The following is a 21,651-nucleotide window of genomic DNA, read 5'->3' on the forward strand; positions in this document are numbered from 1 at the left end:
AGGGTATAACACATGTCATCCTTGTAACTGTGGATCAAATATAGAAATCCTAAACATTGATACTGTAAATGACATGAGTTTTGACATGAAGTGCACATTTGGCCTCATGGGTTTGTGGTTTGCTTGTATGACATCAAAGCAGTATTTATTATAATTCTCAACGTCTCATCTGTCAGAACACAGTGACTCCTCTCAATTTACAGCATTTCTCTCACCGAGGCGACAATAAATGTGCAAAAGCAGCCCAATTAGTGGGAGGGATGGGTGCATCTTCTTGTCGAGCACGGTGCTCAAGTTTATAACGGCTGTTGGTCAAAATCCATACAGCGCTATGAAGTGGAGAACCCTGAGCTCTGACGTCATGTATAAAAGGTTACTGTACAGCAGATGCCTTCCAATTTAGGCGATTATCAATAACAAAATATTCAATTTTCAACCTGCATATGACTGCATATGACAGGGGCTGTGAGAGGAAAGGACTACCGTATAACCAACAACCTGAATAAAAAATACATTTAAGTTTGACTCTTTGCACGCTTTCATATTTTAACTCTTCCCCCCTCTCTCTCTCAGGTGTCCTGTCCTCCCTGTCTCAGGTCAGAGTACAGTAGTTGTGGAGAGTTTGAGTTCTACAACCAGACCTTCAGTAGCTGCCGGCCATGCCCCCCATGCCAGCCTGGACAGGAGCCCCACATGGTGAGACACATACACACACTTTCCCTGTGGTGAAATTACTTGAGTGTCCGTATCGTGTGAACCCTGACCCCTGCTACCTACCTCCCAGCCATACTTATCAGGTATCAAGGTAAGACCCAGATGCAGAACGTGTCGAAGTAACAATGTTTATTACAGAAACAGGGGCAAAGGTACAGGACGGCAGGCAGGGTCTGGGGCAGGCAGAGTGGCCAGGCGGGTGGGTACAGGGTCAGGACAGGCAAGGGTCAAAAACCAGGAGGATGAGAAAACAGAGACTGGGGAAAAGCAGGAGCTGAGACAAAACCGCTGGTTGGCTTGACAAACAAGACGAACTGGCAACAGACAAACAGAGAACACAGGTATAAATACACAGGGGATAATGGGGGAGATGGGCGACACCTGGAGGGGAGTGGAGACAATCACAAGGACAGGTGAAACAGATCAGGGTGTGACAATACTCTCTAGTCTGCCTGTCTGCTCAGACCACCCAGGTAGTTTACTTGACTCACTGGTATACACACAGGTACATATATGTATGATCTTAATTTGAGCCAATTTTCTACAGCAGGAAAATAACCCTGCAGCAACAGGAAACATTTTTGTAGGGGTTGATACTTTTTTCATTAGGGCAAATAAAGTCTGACATTTCAAATGGGATATTAGAAACCTTTTTAAAACTCAAATAAACTAGAAGTTTGCATTTCCAAGTTTGCATTCTCTGCAACAAAAGAGCCTACATCTGTACACCTCCCAGCTTAGAGAGAGTTACCACCTAAATCCCAGTACTGTAAGCCTGTTCAGATTCATAAAGGGGAATGAACAATTTTCACGGTTTGTCACACCATTCTGATTTTTTTCCAAATATTGAAGCCCCGTGGGTAGGAATGGTACAGTAGTCTGTCAGTAACCATGAGTCATCAGTCCCCCGGTCAAACCAAAAAGCACAGCAGACAGCACCTCACTGGGCCTTAATATGGAGGAGACACACCTCATACACACACGCACACACACACACACCTATAGACCACTTCACACAACTACACAGAACAACTCCAACAGGAGCACGCCTTTTCCTCTTAATCTAAACAACAATCCTAACACATATCTAACTGTTTGAATAGTCCGTTGTTCATTAACCTTCTAAGGTTAAGTGATAGTTATTCAACTCTCCTATCTAATTACAGAAAATGACTATAATGTGACCTTGACAAGTAAGCCTATCATTGCTCATGATTGTCTATTTGTTTAAGGACTTATCAAACAGAGCACCAACATCATAACTAACCAGGCATTCAGCTCTGTTCTCATCTCTCGTCTGTGATCAGTAGTAGTAGTTAGTCTGTAATCTAGCCCTGTGCTTTCCCTCTGCCTCTGTGTAATCACTGGGATAATCTACACCCACCTGAGAACCCCCCCCCCCCCCCCCCCCACACACACACACACATCAAACAGAACTCTTTCAACTCCCACACAGACCTGCTGTGATCTGATAGATCATTTTACTGCAGTGATACACACTGGTTTACCACAACTATGGAGACTGGAAATCAATTTGATCTGGAGAAGGTTTATATGAACCAACAGAAGTAAAGTGAGCCAGGAGATCTGACAGTGAGTTGATCCATCCTGACAGAATCCTACTGATCATTTAATCCACTTTTTATCACATGTCACAGTGGATATATTGGACAAGCCAATAAAGTCGAAGTTGAAGTGAATATAGTGTTTCTGTAGTCTGTAGGTCAGGCAGCAGCTTGGCGTAAAGATGGAGATGATTTAACCGTTAATAAAGATACCTCAGACTCCTGCCTGTCTGTCAGACTGTGTAGAGTATTGGTTGTTGTCACAGATCCCACCTGAGAGTAGTGCATCAGTCTGGGACATCCTCATTCTATACTAGAACATACATTTCCACTTCCTCGCCACATCTACTAGGCTATACACAGGCACACACACACTCACTCACTCACTCACTCACTCACTCACTCACTCACTCACTCACTCACTCACTCACTCACTCACTCACTCACTCACTCACTCACTCACTCACTCACTCACTCACTCACTCACTCACTCACTCACTCACTCACTCACTCACTCACTCACACACACACACACACACACACACACACACACACACACACACACACACACACACACACACACACACACACACACTACAGATGTAGGATCTTTAACTTGAGCCAGTTTGCTACAGCAGGAAAATAATCCTGCAGGAAATGTTAAATATTATGTGGATTTTAATTAATGGACATTTTTGTGGTGGTTGATGCATCTTTCGTGTGGAAATTACAAACTTTCATAAACCTTTTTAAAACTCAAATACGCTATACATTTTACATTTCCTGAATTGCAAATTATCCTGCAACAGGGTGATCAAATGAAGATCCTACATCTGTAGACAAACGACACAAAGATCAGTTCAGAATGACTCATGTCCTGTTCTTGTTAGCGATCACATTTCACGTCTTTAGTCTCAGACTCAGACTGTCAGATCTAGGCTGGGCTCGGCAGAACACAGAAGGAAGCATTAGTATATACACTAACACACTGGTCTATGAACAGCACCACTCGTTTCAAGTGCAGTGTATGTGTGTGTGTGTGTATGTGTATGTGAGCACAACACATGCATAACACATGTCTAACATTGTTTATGTTTGTTTTGTTGCAGAACTGTGGCTATGGGACTAAGGATGAGGACTTTGTGTGTGTGTCTTGTCCGGCGGGGAAGTACTCAAAGGGGAAGTATGAGATCTGCAGGAGACATAAGGACTGTGAAGGTCTGTACCGCGCTACAGTACTCACACCTGGGACACCAGACAGTGACGCAGACTGTGGACCCTGCTTACCTGGGTATGTACACATACAGACACACACATATATACACACACACACACACAAGCCTACACACTCTCACTATCAGAGTGTCATTGATAAGACAGGACCACCCCATAGGACATTTCTCCCGCACAACTCCCATATCACACACACAGCCTAGTCTAACCCTCCATTGGCCACGCTACCAGCCTCAATTACCCAGCTGCCATCTGGTCACCCACCAACATGGAGGCAGGAGAAGATATAAACTGTTACAGGACTGACTTAAAGGTCTGATCTCTCTCTCTCTCTCTCTCTCTCTCTCTCTCTCTCTCTCTCTCTCTCTCTCTCTCTCTCTCTCTCTCTCTCTCTCTCCCCCCCCCCTCCCTTCCACCATATGATATCATTCAGTGACTGGACCACCTCAAAGGCATTCTCTGGTTTCAATTGAGTTTAAAGTCAATATACAGACTGGAGTGTTTTAGCATAACATTACTGGCTGCTTTAATAGATCCTCTCTTTCAGCTGTACTGTATTGGGGGCAGGGATTCTGAACACTGTCTGACTGCTGCTGTGATGGAATCTAAATACTCACCAAACTCCTTGAAGTAAAATGGTTTTATTCATCTCACGTTTAATGCTTTGTCGGTGCTCTAACCTGGAGATCGGGTGTTGGTGTTTGATTGAATTTGGTTTAATAGTCATCTCTGATTAATGACAGCCTCTCTGCCCTAGAGGCCTAGAGGACGCCACGCTCTGAAGCAGCTTCCCTTCTCGTCCTCTGTCACAGCTCAGGGCTATATAATACCTTATCTAACCTAATGGTATACAGTATCACTCCTTCCCCTCTGGGCATCAATACAGCAGTCAGTTCAGCCTTTTCACCTCAGCTATTATCGAGACACTTCTCCTGTCAAATACGTACATATTCACACCATATCTTAACATCTATCTGGATATAAGAAGCCAATGCTAGGTACTGTATCGGTATTGTTCTCTGAAGGTTCTCTCTGTGTTTCCTTTCTGTCAGGTATTACATCCAGGAGAACCGGCCCAGGAACCTGTATGGGATGGTCTGTCACTCGTGTCAGAACGCACCGCGCAACACCAAAGAGTGTATGTTCTACTATACTTTACTACTTCTACAACACAGAATCACTGTATTACAGAACCACGGTCAGAGAGGGACGGAGAGCGATCACTGTAAGGTCAGGCGAGTGAGGGCTGTGATCAGTTAATGAACACAGACAGACAGAGCACAGGGCGAGGCAGCAGGATGTTAACTCGTCTGGAACGGCTTCCTCATGGTAATGCTCAAACCCAGGAATAGTTTTTGTGTCCGTCGCTCAAACCAACACTCACTGGCACATTGTTTTGACCGGAAATTAATATATATGTTATTGTGTAATTTGAATGACTGTGTTTTGAAATATGAAAACCTCAAACAGATTGGAAGCTGCTATGAGGAGGAGGGAAGAGAGAGAGGGAAGGAGGGAGGAGGACAGATGAGTGTATACCAACAAACACAAACGTTTTAACAAGTGTCTAATTGTTTCTTCCAACCAGGGAGTGAGTTAGGGAGGAAGAGAGGGAGGGAGTGAATGTGTGAGGGTACATTTTAATGAACTGTTTTAAATGAAGTCTTGAAATATGTAGTTGAAGCATAGAGTTACTAGCTCAGGGTCAAGACAGGCTAGCACTCGCCAAGTAATCTGTCAATTGCTCCGGCTTCCAGCTCAGTGTGTGTTTGTGTGTGTGTGTGTGTGTTACCGCTGCGCCCAGGTAGCTCCCAGCATGGTGCGGTGTGATAATTAAAAAGTTTAGAGGGCATGAAAAAGATGATTAACATGTTTCCACATGCACTGGGTCTTCTCTTCAACAGCAGCCTGTCATACCACCTCTCCAGGCTCTATACATATCTATACCACCGCTGTCTGGCCTCTGTTTACCACCATCTACTGTAACAGACTGGCTTTAAACTTTGAACCCAGGTTTGTCTAATGTAACTGCAGCAGTCTCATACAATGATAGACCTCGTCAGTCTGATCTGATCAGTGAATAAATAAAGTCTGAGTAAAGCATAAAGATGTCCAAAAGCTTTAGAGGAGATGATGTCTGTAAGGTTGAAAGCCTTGGTCTATTCTGATGTCTGTCTGTAAGGTTGAAAGCCTTGGTCTATTCTGATGTCTGTTTGTAGGGTTGAAAGCCTTGGTCTATTCTGATGTCTGTCTGTAAGGTTGAAAGCCTTGGTCTATTCTGATGTCTGTCTGTAAGGTTGAAAGCCTTGGTCTATTCTGATGTCTGTCTGTAAGGTTGAAAGCCTTGGTCTATTCTGATGTCTGTCTGTAAGGTTGAAAGCCTTGGTCTATTCTGATGTCTGTTTGTAGGGTTGAAAGCCTTGGTCTATTCTGATGTCTGTCTGTAAGGTTGAAAGCCTTGGTCTATTCTGATGTCTGTCTGTAAGGTTGAAAGCCTTGGTCTATTCTGATGTCTGTCTGTAAGGTTGAAAGCCTTGGTCTATTCTGATGTCTGTCTGTAAGGTTGAAAGCCTTGGTCTATTCTGATGTCTGTCTGTAAGGTTGAAAGCCTTGGTCTATTCTGATGTCTGTCTGTAAGGTTGAAAGCCTTGGTCTATTCTGATGTCTGTTTGTAGGGTTGAAAGCCTTGGTCTATTCTGATGTCTGTTTGTAGGGTTGAAAGCCTTGGTCTATTCTGATGTCTGTCTGTAAGGTTGAAAGCCTTGGTCTATTCTGATGTCTGTCTGTAAGGTTGAAAGCCTTGGTCTATTCTGATGTCTGTCTGTAAGGTTGAAAGCCTTGGTCTATTCTGATGTCTGTCTGTAAGGTTGAAAGCCTTGGTCTATTCTGATGTCTGTCTGTAAGGTTGAAAGCCTTGGTCTATTCTGATGTCTGTCTGTAAGGTTGAAAGCCTTGGTCTATTCTGATGTCTGTTTGTAGGGTTGAAAGCCTTGGTCTATTCTGATGTCTGTCTGTAAGGTTGAAAGCCTTGGTCTATTCTGATGTCTGTTTGTAAGGTTGAAAGCCTTGGTCTATTCTGATGTCTGTTTGTAGGGTTGAAAGCCTTGGTCTATTCTGATGTCTGTCTGTAAGGTTGAAAGCCTTGGTCTATTCTGATGTCTGTTTGTAGGGTTGAAAGCCTTGGTCTATTCTGATGTCTGTCTGTAAGGTTGAAAGCCTTGGTCTATTCTGATGTCTGTCTGTAAGGTTGAAAGCCTTGGTCTATTCTGATGTCTGTTTGTAGGGTTGAAAGCCTTGGTCTATTCTGATGTCTGTTTGTAGGGTTGAAAGCCTTGGTCTATTCTGATGTCTGTCTGTAAGGTTGAAAGCCTTGGTCTATTCTGATGTCTGTCTGTAAGGTTGAAAGCCTTGGTCTATTCTGATGTCTGTCTGTAAGGTTGAAAGCCTTGGTCTATTCTGATGTCTGTTTGTAGGGTTGAAAGCCTTGGTCTATTCTGATGTCTGTTTGTAGAGTTGAAAGCCTTGGTCTATTCTGATGTCTGTTTGTAGCGTTGAAAACCTTGGTCTATTCTGATGTCTGTTTGTAGGGTTGAAAGCCTTGGTCTATTCTGATGTCTGTTTGTAGGGCTGAAAGCCTTGGTCTATTCTGATGTCTGTTTGTAGGGTTGAAAGCCTTGGTCTATTCTGATGTCTGTTTGTAGCTGAAAGCCTTGGTCTATTCTGATGTCTGTTTGTAGGGTTGAAAGCCTTGGTCTATTCTGATGTCTGTTTGTAGCGTTGAAAGCCTTGGTCTATTCTGATGTCTGTTTGTAGGGTTGAAAGCCTTGGTCTATTCTGATGTCTCACTGTAGGAATAACCTGGTCTCAGAGCATTTAGTATTATTCTGTACGTAAATCCGAGACACTCCATTTAGTATGATATGTTACGTTTCTTATAGTTTGTGTTAATTTGTGGAAGTCCATCATGATATGTTTACGAATTACAATTCATATGATGTTACAAATTTGCTAAACGTACAATATGTTACGAATTTGTTAAATGTATGATATGTTACAAATTGAGATTGATGATGAGATTTGAACAAGAAACCTTTGGGATGATAGTAATATGCGTTATACCCTCCTTTCATTTTTGCCTTAAGTAACCTTCTATCACCATAACAAACGTAACATATCATAGTAATTTGGTATCCCGGCTTTACATTTACTATGTTACGTCTAGACTATGAGACCAGTCTAGAAGGAAAGCCTTGGTCTATTCTGATGTCTCCCTGTAGGAAAACTGACGGGGAGAGAGAGAGAGAGAGAGAGAGAGAGAGAGAGAGAGAGATCAGACCTTTAAGTCAGTCCTGTAACAGTTTATATCTTCTCCTGCCTCCATGTTGGTGGGTGACCAGATGGCAGCTGGGTAATTGAGGCTGGTAGCGTGGCCAATGGAGGGTTAGACTAGGCTGTGTGTGTGATATGGGAGTTGTGCGGGAGAAATGTCCTATGGGGTGGTCCTGTCTTATCAATGACACTGATAGTGAGAGTATGTAGGCTTGTGTGTGTATATGTGTGTGTGAGAGAGAGAGAGACGCTGAAGACTATTCTGTAGGGTACAAAGGTTGACGGGGTGAGAGCGGCACAGTGTTGTAGACTAAATCAAATCATCCAATCAAATTGCTTCGTAAACAACAGGTGTGGTGGACTAACAGTGAAACGCTTACAGTGAAAGACCCTTCCCAACAATGCAGAGAGAAAGAAAATAGAGAAATAATAAAGTAATAATAGATACACAATGAGTAATGATAACCTGGCTATATACAACGGGTATCATTACTGAGTCCATGTGCAAGGATACAAGGTAATTGAGGTAGATATACAGTATACTGTACATATAACTAGGAATAAGGTAGATGGTAAACAGTAGCAGCAGTGTAGTAGTTATTTATTTAACTAACCGGGTAGTTATTTATTTAACTAACCGGGTAGTTATTTATTTATTTAACTAACTATTTATTAGTCTTATAGCTTGGGGGTAGAATCTGTTCAGGGTTCTGTTGGTTCCAGACTTGGTGCATCGGTACCGCTTGCCGTGCAGTAGCAGAGAGATCAGTCTATTACTAGGGTGGCTGGAGTCTGTAACAATTTTTAGGGCCTTCCTCTGACACCGCCTGGTATAGAGGTCCTGGATGGCAGGAAGCTAGGCCTCAGTGATGTACTCTCTGTAGAGCTTTGCGGTCAGATGCCAAGCAGTTGCCATAATAAGCAGTGATGCAGCCAGTCAAGATGCTCTCAATGATGCAGCTGTAGAACGTTTTGAGGATCTGAGGGCCCGAGCCAAATCTTTTCAGCCTCCTGAGGGGAAGAGGCGTTGTCATGCCCTTTTCACGACTATGTTGGTGTGTTTGGACCATGATAGATCCTTAGTGATGTGAACACTCTCGACCTGCTCCACAACAGCCCCGTCGATGTGAATGGGGGCGTGCTCTCCGTTTTCTGTAGTCCACGATCAGCTCCTTTGTCTTGCTGACACTGAGGGAGAGGTTGTTGTCCTGGCACCACACTGCCAGGTCTCTGACCTCCCTATAGGCCGTCTCATCATCAGTGATCAGGCTTACCATCGTCGTTTTGTCGGTAAACTTCACCCACGCAGTCGTGGGTGAACAGGGAGTACAGGACGGGACTAAGCACGCACCCCTGAGGGGTAAGGCATCATGAGGGACATGGCTTCCCTTAGATTAATTACCTGTGTAGTAACTATGTAGTATCTGTGTAGTATCTGTGTAGTAAATGTGTAGTATCTGTGTATTAACTGTGTAGTATCTGTGTGTTCCAGGCATGCTTACCAAAGTCCCCAGTGTCTCAACCAGCAGTACCACCATGTTCCCTCACCCTCACAAAGACCCCACAGGACAGGGTCACCTAGCAACCGCTCTCATCATCGCCATGTCAACCATCTTCATCATGGCCATCGCCATCGTCCTCATCATCATGTTCTACATCCTCAAAGCCAAGCCCAGCGGACAGGGTAACAATCACACACACTCACATACACACACAGTTTCAGTTGGGTTCCGTCCCTGTGTTAAATGGGACATCAGTGTGCACAGTTACTAAACGTTCTCTCTCTCCGTGTGCAGCGTGCTGCTCAGGTCAGGTGGTGAAGGCTGTGGAGGCTCAGACCAACAAACAGGAGGACAAGAAAGATGTTCCAGGTGAGACACTACAACACAGCTATACAAATGATACCTCAGGGAACAGAAAACCACACAACAGTCAACTAACATAATGTATAGTACCGGCTGGGGCCTCAGGCTTAATCTATAGTCTAGTCTATAACTAACATAATGTATAGTACCGGCTGGGGCCTCAGGCTTAATCTATAGTCTAGTCTATAACTAACATAATGTATAGTACCGGCTGGGGCCTCAGGCTTAATCTACAGTCTAGTCTATAACTAACATAATGTATAGTACCGGCTGGGGCCTCAGGCTTAATCTACAGTCTAGTCTATAACTAACATAATGTATAGTACCGGCTGGGGCCTCAGGCTTAATCTACAGTCTAGTCTATAACTAACATAATGTATAGTACCGGCTGGGGCCTCAGGCTTAATCTACAGTCTAGTCTATAACTAACATAATGTATAGTACCGGCTGGGGCCTCAGGCTTAATCTACAGTCTAGTCTATAACTAACATAATGTATAGTACCGGCTGGGGCCTCAGGCTTAATCTACAGTCTAGTCTATAACTAACATAATGTATAGTACCGGCTGGGGCCTCAGGCTTAATCTACAGTCTAGTCTATAACTAACATAATGTATAGTACCGGCTGGGGCCTCAGGCTTAATCTACAGTCTAGTCTATAACTAACATAATGTATAGTACCGGCTGGGGCCTCAGGCTTAATCTACAGTCTAGTCTATAACTAACATAATGTATAGTACCGGCTGGGGCCTCAGGCTTAATCTACAGTCTAGTCTATAACTAACATAATGTATAGTACCGGCTGGGGCCTCAGGCTTAATCTACAGTCTAGTCTATAACTAACATAATGTATAGTACCGGCTGGGGCCTCAGGCTTAATCTACAGTCTAGTCTATAACTAACATAATGTATAGTACCGGCTGGGGCCTCAGGCTTAATCTACAGTCTAGTCAATAACTAACATAATGTATAGTACCGGCTGGGGCCTCAGGCTTAATCTACAGTCTAGTCTATAACTAACATAATGTATAGTACCGGCTGGGGCCTCAGGCTTAATCTACAGTCTAGTCTATAACTAACATAATGTATAGTACCGGCTGGGGCCTCAGGCTTAATCTACAGTCTAGTCTATAACTAACATAATGTATAGTACCGGCTGGGGCCTCAGGCTTAATCTACAGTCTAGTCTATAACTAACATAATGTATAGTACCGGCTGGGGCCTCAGGCTTAATCTACAGTCTAGTCTATAACTAACATAATGTATAGTACCGGCTGGGGCCTCAGGCTTAATCTACAGTCTAGTCTATAACTAACATAATGTATAGTACCGGCTGGGGCCTCAGGCTTAATCTACAGTCTAGTCTATAACTAACATAATGTATAGTACCGGCTGGGGCCTCAGGCTTAATCTACAGTCTAGTCTATAACTAACATAATGTATAGTACCGGCTGGGGCCTCAGGCTTAATCTACAGTCTAGTCTATAACTAACATAATGTATAGTACCGGCTGGGGCCTCAGGCTTAATCTACAGTCTAGTCTATAACTAACATAATGTATAGTACCGGCTGGGGCCTCAGGCTTAATCTACAGTCTAGTCTATAACTAACATAATGTATAGTACCGGCTGGGGCCTCAGGCTTAATCTACAGTCTAGTCTATAACTAACATAATGTATAGTACCGGCTGGGGCCTCAGGCTTAATCTACAGTCTAGTCTATAACTAACATAATGTATAGTACCGGCTGGGGCCTCAGGCTTAATCTACAGTCTAGTCTATAACTAACATAATGTATAGTACCGGCTGGGGCCTCAGGCTTAATCTACAGTCTAGTCTATAACTAACATAATGTATAGTACCGGCTGGGGCCTCAGGCTTAATCTACAGTCTAGTCTATAACTAACATAATGTATAGTACCGGCTGGGGCCTCAGGCTTAATCTACAGTCTAGTCTATAACTAACATAATGTATAGTACCGGCTGGGGCCTCAGGCTTAATCTACAGTCTAGTCTATAACTAACATAATGTATAGTACCGGCTGGGGCCTCAGGCTTAATCTACAGTCTAGTCTATAACTAACATAATGTATAGTACCGGCTGGGGCCTCAGGCTTAATCTACAGTCTAGTCTATAACTAACATAATGTATAGTACCGGCTGGGGCCTCAGGCTTAATCTACAGTCTAGTCTATAACTAACATAATGTATAGTACCGGCTGGGGCCTCAGGCTTAATCTACAGTCTAGTCTATAACTAACATAATGTATAGTACCGGCTGGGGCCTCAGGCTTAATCTACAGTCTAGTCTATAACTAACATAATGTATAGTACCGGCTGGGGCCTCAGGCTTAATCTACAGTCTAGTCTATAACTAACATAATGTATAGTACCGGCTGGGGCCTCAGGCTTAATCTACAGTCTAGTCTATAACTAACATAATGTATAGTACCGGCTGGGGCCTCAGGCTTAATCTACAGTCTAGTCTATAACTAACATAATGTATAGTACCGGCTGGGGCCTCAGGCTTAATCTACAGTCTAGTCTATAACTAACATAATGTATAGTACCGGCTGGGGCCTCAGGCTTAATCTATAGTCTAGTCTATAACTAACATAATGTATAGTACCGGCTGGGGCCTCAGGCTTAATCTACAGTCTAGTCTATAACTAACATAATGTATAGTACCGGCTGGGGCCTCAGGCTTAATCTATAGTCTAGTCTATAACTAACATAATGTATAGTACCGGCTGGGGCCTCAGGCTTAATCTACAGTCTAGTCTATAACTAACATAATGTATAGTACCGGCTGGGGCCTCAGGCTTAATCTACAGTCTAGTCAATAACTAACATAATGTATAGTACCGGCTGGGGCCTCAGGCTTAATCTACAGTCTAGTCTATAACTAACATAATGTATAGTACCGGCTGGGGCCTCAGGCTTAATCTACAGTCTAGTCAATAACTAACATAATGTATAGTACCGGCTGGGGCCTCAGGCTTAATCTACAGTCTAGTCTATAACTAACATAATGTATAGTACCGGCTGGGGCCTCAGGCTTAATCTACAGTCTAGTCAGTAACTAGCATAAAGGCATTCTCATACGTGGTGGCTGTCTGTCATGCCCGGTGTCTGTGGGTTTGACACTGATTGAGCGTAGCATGGTGGAATGTTTAGATTAGACTGTGGCCCTAGCTCTAGGCTGTCAGTGTTCCCCTCTCACTAACTAGAATGTTAATAACTCATTCAGGGGTTATCTACCTGACAATAATACACCTACTGGCGTCTCACATACTTTAGGCCTTCCATTTTACCTCTGCTATGGTAATAGTTATACATTCAGTCCTTTAGGTTTAGAAATCAACCTGTTTAGGCTTGCAAATGAAGAATCAAACATAAGTGTTTTATTCACGAAACTGAATGTATGTTTACATGTTCTAAGTGTATAGGTGAAAGCATACTGTATGTGTGTGTTTATGTATTGGGAAAGGTGTTTGTGCGCGCATGTGTGTGTGTATTGAGTAGCTGTTTGTAAGTCTCTATGATTGACATCTCCGGTAGAGCTGGGAACTATGAGTGTCTGTCTGAGACATCTCTGAGGCATACACCATCTAGGATGGCAGTGGCAGACATTTACAGGCTTCAAACTTTGATGTGATTGCATTTGAACACTACAGTCCTGTTAATTGATTTATTTAGAAAATAATGGGACCTCTGTTCCCCTGGTTATTTTGACGATTGTTTCAGACTTTTACCCGCGTTCACGGAACTGTGTGAGAAATAACGTTTGGTAAACAAAACAAAAAAGACAACATACAGACAGACACACACAAACATCAACGACATCACACCTGCCCAGACCCACTTCTTCTCCCCCCTATCTCCAGTACCTGCACTACTCTACACCACATGTCCTCAAATTGCAACATTTTGTTACTCTCAGTCATGCATGCTTTTTCCATTGTCTTAAAGATGGAGGATTGGTTCATTTCCAGTTTTTAAGTGTGCGTTTTTCAAGATAATTGATGAGAAGAGTATCATCCAATCCATCAGGCACAGCACCCTCATATGTGGGCTCCCTAGAGGTCTAAGACACTGCATCTCAGTGCTAGAGGCGTCGCTATAGTACCTAGTTTGAATCCAGGCTGTATCACATCTGGCTGTGATTGGGAGTCCCATAGGGCGGCGCACAATTGGCCCAGCGTCGTCCGGGTTTGGCCGGAGTAGGCCTTCATTGTAAATAAGAATTAGTTCTTAACTGACTTGCCTAGTTAAATAAAAGTTAAATAAAAGACAGACGGATTAAAACTAAATTTACATTGTAATACTTCTGACAGCCAACTTCTTACTCCGCCCATAACTTTTGGCTTTTATTATTGAGTCATTGTTAGTTTTACACTTAAGACGTGATATCATTGTGATATAGAATTCGTGCATTTTGTCTCTTGTATAATACATTCTATACATTAAGCGTACATTTTCGTTAACTGTAATTTCGTTAGTTATGTTCCAATATTCCCTCCATCTTGTGCCAATATCAATTATTTTTAATTCTTGGTTCCAATAGTTCCTATTTTTTTCTAAGAGGTTGTCAGCTGGATAGGCTCTCTGCAAGGTTTTGTATGAACATCCTTTTCTGACTCAAATAGGATTCCCTCAAGATTACTCTGATGTCCAAAAGATTTCAAATCAAAATTTCCTGATATGAAACTTTTAAGTGGCATGTATTTGAAAATATCTACATTGGTCAGTCCAAAATTGGTTTTTAATTCTGTCATGGAAATAAATGATATCCTATTACCATATCGTTTATGGTGTTTATGCCTTTAGTTTTCTATGTGGACCAATCTACCGGTGCGTTCTGAAACGGTGCGTTCTGAAAGGATCGTTCCATAGGGTTGTGTTTTAGGTAGTGTTATTGGTTCATGTAGAACCATTTTCTTCCGTATTGTTCTAGTGTTCTTAACTAGAAAGTTGTTCATGTTCTTAGCTTTATCCTTTGAAAATAGACACCTAAAAAGATTCTGGAGATGAGCATCTGCATCTTCAATATGTACCCATTGTTCCTCTTTAGTGCATTTAACCATATGTTGCAAATAAAAGCCCTGGGTAGTGAGTTGATACTATTCCATGTCTTTGGTGGAGTCATGCCATTCTGAAGAGGTAAAAATCGTCTGTCCTCGTTTGCAACACTCACTACAGAGTTCCAAACTGACTCTGGAAGCAATGTCAGCACAAGAACTGTTCGTCGGGAGATTCATGAAATGGGTTTCCGTGGCCAACCAGTCGCACACAAGCCTAAAATCACCATGCGCAATGCCAAGCGTTGGCTGGAGTGGTGTAAAGCTCACCACCATTGGACTCTGGATCAGTGGAAACGTGTTCTCTGGAGTGATGAATCACGCTTCACCATCTGGCAGTCCGACATACGAATCTGGGTTTGGCAAATGCCAGAAGAATGCTACCTGCCCCAATGCATAGTGCCAACTGTAAAGTTTGGTGGAGGAGGAATAATGGTCTGGGGCTGTTTTTCAGGCTTCAGGCTAGGCCCCTTAGTTCCAGTGACGACATTCTAGACGATTTTGTGCTTCCAACCTTATGACAAAGCGAGGTCCATACAGAAATGGTTTGTCGACATCAGTGTGGAAGACCTTGACTGGCCTGCACAGAGCCTTGACCTCAACCCCATCGAATACCTTTGGGATGAATTGGAACGCCGACTGCGAGCCAGGTCTAATCGCCCAACATCAGTGCCCGACCTCACTAATGCTCTTGTGGCTGAACGGAAGCAAGTCCCCGCAGCAATGTTCCAACATCTAGTTGAAAGCCTTCCCAGAAGAATGGAGGCTGTTATAGCAGCAAAGGGGGGCCCAAGTCAATATTAATGCCCATGATTTTGGAATGAGATGTTCGAACAGATGTCCACATACTTTTGCTTGTAGTGTATTTGTTGTTTGTGTCACTTATTAAGCATCCTAATTTATATATTTTATAAATCATTTTTTTCTTTATTTCAGACAACGTTGTAATTTTCTCTGAAAAGGATGAATTCGACAAACTCAAACCCACGCCTCCAAAGACGGTGAAAAGGTAAGGTATCATAATCACCAGTTCACATGACACATCAAACACACGCTGAACAGACAAACGCAAAAGATGTGTAATGGTTACCAATATCGCTCAGATCATGTTTGGGTCTGTCTGTATTTGTTTGTGCGTTTGAGTGTGTTTGTGTTCTTGTCTGCAAGCGTGATTTTGTGCATGTGTGCGTGTGTGTGAGTGTGTGTGCGCGTGTGTGTGCGCGTGTGTGTGCGTGTGTGTGTGTGTGTGTGTGTGTGTGTAGGGGTTGATTGGGGGCCTCAGAGACAGAGAGGCTCTTTTATCTGTTTTTCGGGATCTGCCCATAATTAGACTACCACAGGACAAGTCACTGCAGCAGAGCATCGCTGCTAGCCCTGTTAGTGGGGAGACTGTGTGTGTGTGTGTGTGTGTGTGTGTGTGTGTGTGTGTGTGTGTGTGTGTGTGTGTGTGTGTGTGTGTGTGTGTGTGTGTGTGTGTGTGTGTGTGTGTGTGTGTGTGTGTGTGTGTGTGTGTGTGCGCCCCCTTGTGTGGATCATGGAAAAACTGAGGATTTTTCTGAAGCAAAGTGATTCTGATTTTGGAGGGCAAACTAGCTGAGCACAGATTGGCCCTGGAGGTGGGATGGAGAGGGGGGCGAGGGAGAGATATAGAGAGAGAAAGAGAGAGGTGAGGGTGGGTAGTAGAGAGAGAGGCAAAGAGAAGTGAAGAGAGATGGGGATAAATACTCTATAGCCCAGCCAAACCCTAAACCCTTCCCTCCCTTTCCCTCTGTCTCCTTCCCCTCTCTGTCCTCTCCTCCCTTTCCCTCTGTCTCCTTCCCCTCTCTGTCCTCTCCTCCCTTTCCCTCTGTCTCCTTCCCCTCTCTGTCCTCTCCTCCCTTTCCCTCTGTCCTCTCCTCCCTTTCCCTCTCTGTTCTCTCCTCCCTTTCCCTCTCTGTTCTCTCCTCCCTTTCCCTCTGTCTCCTTCCACTCTCTGTCCTCTCCTCCCTTTCCCTCTGTTCTCTCCTCCCTTTCCCTCTGTTCTCTCCTCCCTTTCCCTCTCTGTTCTCTCCTCCCTTTCCCTCTGTCTCCTTCCACTCTCTGTCCTCTCCTCCCTTTCCCTCTGTTCTCTCCTCCCTTTCCCTCTGTTCTCTCCTCCCTTTCCCTCTCTGTTCTCTCCTCCCTTTCCCTCTGTTCTCTCCTCCCTTTCCCTCTGTTCTCTCCTCCCTTTCCCTCTCTGTTCTCTCCTCCCTTTCCCTCTCTGTTCTCTCCTCCCTTTCCCTCTGTCTCCTTCCCCTCTCTGTCCTCTCCTCCCTTTCCCTCTGTTCTCTCCTCCCTTTCCCTCTCTGTTCTCTCCTCCCTTTCCCTCTGTCTCCTTCCCCTCTCTGTCCTCTCCTCCCTTTCCCTCTGTTCTCTCCTCCCTTTCCCTCTCTGTTCTCTCCTCCCTTTCCCTCTGTCTCCTTCCACTCTCTGTCCTCTCCTCCCTTTCCCTCTCTGTTCTCTCCTCCCTTTCCCTCTCTGTTCTCTCCTCCCTTTCCCTCTGTCTCCTTCCGCTCTCTGTCCTCTCCTCCCTTTCCCTCTGTCTCCTTCCCCTCTCTGTCCTCTCCTCCCTTTCCCTCTCTGTCCTCTCCTCCCTTTCCCTCTCTCCTTCCCCTCTCTGTTCTCTCCTCCCTTTCCCTCTGTCTCCTTCCGCTCTCTGTCCTCTCCTCCCTTTCCCTCTCTCCTTTCCCTCTCTGTTCTCTCCTCCCTTTCCCTCTCTGTCCTTCCGCTCTCTGTTCTTTCCTCCCTTTCCCTCTCTGTTCTCTCCTCCCTTTCCCTCTGTCTCCTTCCCCTCTCTGTCCTCTACTCCCTTTCCCTCTCTGTCCTTCCGCTCTCTGTTCTCTCCTCCCTTTCCCTCTCTGTTCTCTCCTCCCTTTCCCTCTGTCTCCTTCCCCTCTCTGTCCTCTCCTCCATTTCCCTCTCTGTCCTTCCGCTCTCTGTTCTCTTCTCCCTTTCCCTCTGTCTCCTTCCGCTCTCTGTTCTCTCCTCCCTTTCCCTCTGTCTCCTTCCCCTCTCTGTCCTCTCCTCCATTTCCCTCTCTGTCCTTCCGCTCTCTGTTCTCTCCTCCCTTTCCCTCTGTCTCCTTCCGCTCTCTGTCCTCTCCTCCCTTTCCCTCTGTCTCCTTCCCCTCTCTGTTCTCTCCTCCCTTTCCCTCTCTCCTTCCCCTCTCTGTTCTTTCCTCCCTTTCTTTTTGTCTGTCTGTCTGTGCCAACCCCACACGTTCTCTCTGGCAGCCTTGAGCCCGGTGGCCTTCTCATCCTCTAAAATCTCTGATCCTTCCTTCCTTCCTTCCTTCCTTCCTTCCTTCCTTCCTTCCTTCCTTCCTTCCTTCCTTCCTTCCTTCCTTCCTTCCTTCCTTCCTTCCTTCCTTCCTTCCTGACAGACAGACAGACAGACAGACAGACAGACAGACAGACAGACAGACAGACAGACAGACAGACAGACAGACAGACAGACAGACAGACAGATATAGCAAGGAGAAGATACATACACATTTACGTAAATATGGGTAGACACAGAGGATGAGTTTGTGTCATACACACAGTATCACACACATGAACATTAGCATTACATCACCTAGCCAGACTCAGCAGTGGTAAACAGTGTGGCTAGCTGCATGCCAGAGGATGTACTAACTCACCGTCTTAGCAGCCTGAGTGGGTGTAGGGTGACTACAAAACAATGCCTGTGTGTGTGTGTGTGTGTGTGTGTGTGTGTGTGTGTGTGTGTGTGTGTGTGTGTGTGTGTGTGTGTGTGTGTGTGTGTGTGTGTGTGTGTGTGTGTGTGTGTGTGTGTGTGTGTGTGTGTGTGTGTGTGTGTGCCAGTAAAACAATGCTATTGTGTGCGTATCTCTGAGAATCTTTGTCAACAAGGTGTTTTTGGGAGAACTTCCCAGTGTTAAACACTGTTAATAGCATTCTGTGGATCTGAGGCTAAATATGTAATATAAAACATGTCTATTTGCAGTATAACATTAAGGATGAAGCTACAGAACATTACCATAACTAGACACTGCAAAATATCAGCTGAAAAGGTCATGAAGGCTTACTGTTATTATGCTGACCGATTTTGAGTTTTGACAGCTCAATTTGATTTTCTCTCCTCCCCAGTGAGAATGATGCATCGTCAGAGAACGAGCAGCTGTTGAGTCGCAGTATGGACAGTGATGAAGAAGCTGCCTTGGAGAGGCAGGGGGCGGCTGATCCTAACCCCAGCCTCTGTCTCCTGAACCTGGGCAACAAGCCGGACCTCTGCCTGCTCTCTCTGGGGCTTCTCGACAGGGATAAGACTGGATCCAACCCCACCAGTCCTATCAATGCTAACAACATTAGCAATGGCAATGCTAACATCATCAATAACAACAACTACAACAAGGCTACAGGGGTGAGAGAGATCAGTCATTCACATCCAACTATGTACTTTTACATGTACTTTTACAATGTATTGCAATGTAATTACTTTATAACCTACTCTACCTTTCACTCTGTCTCTTCCTTCAGATTCAGAGCCGGAGGAAGAAGATCCTGGATCTGTATGCTAGAGCCTGCAGTGTGGCCGAGGGTGAGAACTCACACGTCCACGCCGGGCTTTAGCCCTATAGAACTACCCTTCAACTGTCTAGCGAAGGACACTTGTATGCTGGACTCTTGCTACAATACACACATCCCTAACCCTCCCTCTCCCTTCCTCTCCCTTCCTCTCCCCAGGTCTGAGTCCTACAGAACTACCGTTTGACTGTCTGGAGAAGGCCAGTCGGATGCTGAGCTCCTCCTACAGTAGCGAGGCAGCCGTGGTGAAGACCTGGAGACACCTGGCAGAGAGCTTTGGCCTGAAGAGGGATGAGATCGGAGGGATGAGTGACGGCTTGCAGCTGTTTGAAAGGATCAGTACCGCCGGCTATAGCATCCCAGACCTGCTCACCAGACTGGTGCAGATAGAGAGACTGGATGCTGTGGAGTCACTGTGTTCTGATGTTCTGGGAGGAGGAGACACACACACTGTTCCTCTGACCTCACCACGCTGTGCAAGCGTCTGACTCCCACACACACATGAACACACCTTTATGCACAGATGCAGTACACCCATGTGCACATACCCGCACACATACATTCACAATCAAACACCCGTAGCCCTCCACATGAAGAATGCCACTAGGCCTTCCTAGATTTCAGATCTCTCTCCTTCTCCTTCATCTCTCTGTCTCCCTCTGGCAATTAACTTTGCGCTGGATGCCTCGACAAAAGCTTTTTATTAAAGAAAATATAGAGATTTTATATAAATTACATTTTGTACATATTATAATATGAGATTTTGGAAAAAGGCATAATGGACCTCTTCTCTGCCAGGATCCCCGTGGCCCCAGATCCTCTCATCCCCTCCCCCCTCCAGCGGTCAGCTGCTACCGCTGGCTCTAATTGGTTGACTTGTGGCAGTCTGATCTAATAATGTTGTGGTTTACAGTCAAGACTTTCAGCACCTAATTAACCACTAAAACCAATGAACCAGTAAATACCAGATGCCAGAGACCATTAAAGAGGCTGCTTAGCTTATAGACAGACTAGGCCTTCTGCAGCCTGAGAAATGCAGGAAGACAGGACACCAGAAGACCCAGCGCTGCACTACTCTATGGTCAGCCTGGCTTTGATGCTATGCTGGGCGATGCCACAGGACGACAGCCATTTTGTGCCATTCAGCACATATCAGCTAATGGTGATAAGCTCCTAGCTAAAGACATTTCAGGAACAAGAGAACGTGTGTTTGGTTTATATGATTTAAATGGTGGCTTTCTATACCTCCATGTATATTGTTTCTGTTGATTGACTGGGGAGGCACAATCCCATCTCTCAGTGTGTCTTCACTGCTCTGGTGTTTCAAGTTAGCCATGTTTAAAGGGTCTGGACTCCGGTAGTGTATATGAATCATAAATGTGCATGTACAATGCTCATCATTTAGCAGGTATCCATAATGGCTTCTTTTAGTTGATCCTTGTTCATTCCAGTCCAAACACAGCGTTACCGGATGACTAGTAGTTTAGGTAGGTTGCTGAATGACAGAAGATGATTGACTGTACTGTATGTACAGAACCTGGTTCTCTTACCTCAGTATCACAAAGCTCCACAGATTAGTCTACAGAAACAAACTATTTTTCATGGAAACAAACGTAAGTGTATATATAACTTATTATTGTACATACTGTATGCATCAATAAAGAAGTATCAATTTAAAAGTCCATGTTTTTATTTATTTTGATGAAGATAAACAGATAACAGGATATTTTCACGGTTTAACAAAGGTTTTGTCAACAGTTATTCCAATAATAATACCACTTATTTACCCTCTTGTAGATAACATAAATGATGTCATGTTCTGCGGTCGATCAAACTATTCTGTCAAAGAAGAGGAATCTGCTGGAACAGCCAATTACCATAGATCTCAGATTACTGGAGAGATTTACACCACAGCCGGGCACTAGTGGAAATCTGGTTACTTGATATCTATTTGTGTGAAATCATGACATCAGACCTTGAAGCATCATACTAACCAGGCTCTGCCATGCTAGTCTGTCTGCCAAGATATCACACAGCCATCGTTTGTGATAAATCATGACGTCCATCTCTACTGGCCTGAGATGTGAGGTGTACAGAGAGCAGACAGTCTCCTGTGACTAGGCTGGAGGAGACGTGGATCATCACATTACAAACAGCTCAGCTAGAGAGAATCCTCTCTACTTTAGTGTGTGTGTTTCAGGCCCACGAGGGCCAGTTATTAGCGCTTGGCTTAGTGTGATCGTAGCGAGGTGAGACAGAGAGCTGGACTCCTGAGGGCAGGGAGTGCCAATGTAGTAGAGT

The 21,651-nt window shown here is 44.5% G+C and overlaps 1 protein-coding gene across 1 annotated transcript in view; it reads left to right on the forward strand.

The window, feature by feature from the left end:
* LOC106586511 (tumor necrosis factor receptor superfamily member EDAR) overlaps window positions 1–21,032 on the forward strand; it is a 54,217-nt gene extending 33,185 nt beyond the window's left edge. The window contains exons 3-11 of the mRNA XM_014173897.3: window positions 574–696; window positions 3,389–3,570; window positions 4,565–4,650; window positions 9,334–9,525; window positions 9,638–9,712; window positions 15,722–15,794; window positions 18,913–19,186; window positions 19,303–19,363; window positions 19,510–21,032. Coding sequence (XP_014029372.1) covers window positions 574–696; window positions 3,389–3,570; window positions 4,565–4,650; window positions 9,334–9,525; window positions 9,638–9,712; window positions 15,722–15,794; window positions 18,913–19,186; window positions 19,303–19,363; window positions 19,510–19,838 — 1,395 coding nt within the window. The 3' untranslated portion in view covers window positions 19,839–21,032. The remainder of the gene's footprint in view (window positions 1–573; window positions 697–3,388; window positions 3,571–4,564; window positions 4,651–9,333; window positions 9,526–9,637; window positions 9,713–15,721; window positions 15,795–18,912; window positions 19,187–19,302; window positions 19,364–19,509) is intronic.
* Window positions 21,033–21,651: the final 619 nt, after the last annotated feature.

This window comes from Salmo salar, chromosome 25, assembly GCF_965601325.2.
Source record: "Salmo salar chromosome 25, fSalSal1, whole genome shotgun sequence".
NCBI classification, from domain to species: domain Eukaryota; kingdom Metazoa; phylum Chordata; class Actinopteri; order Salmoniformes; family Salmonidae; genus Salmo; species Salmo salar.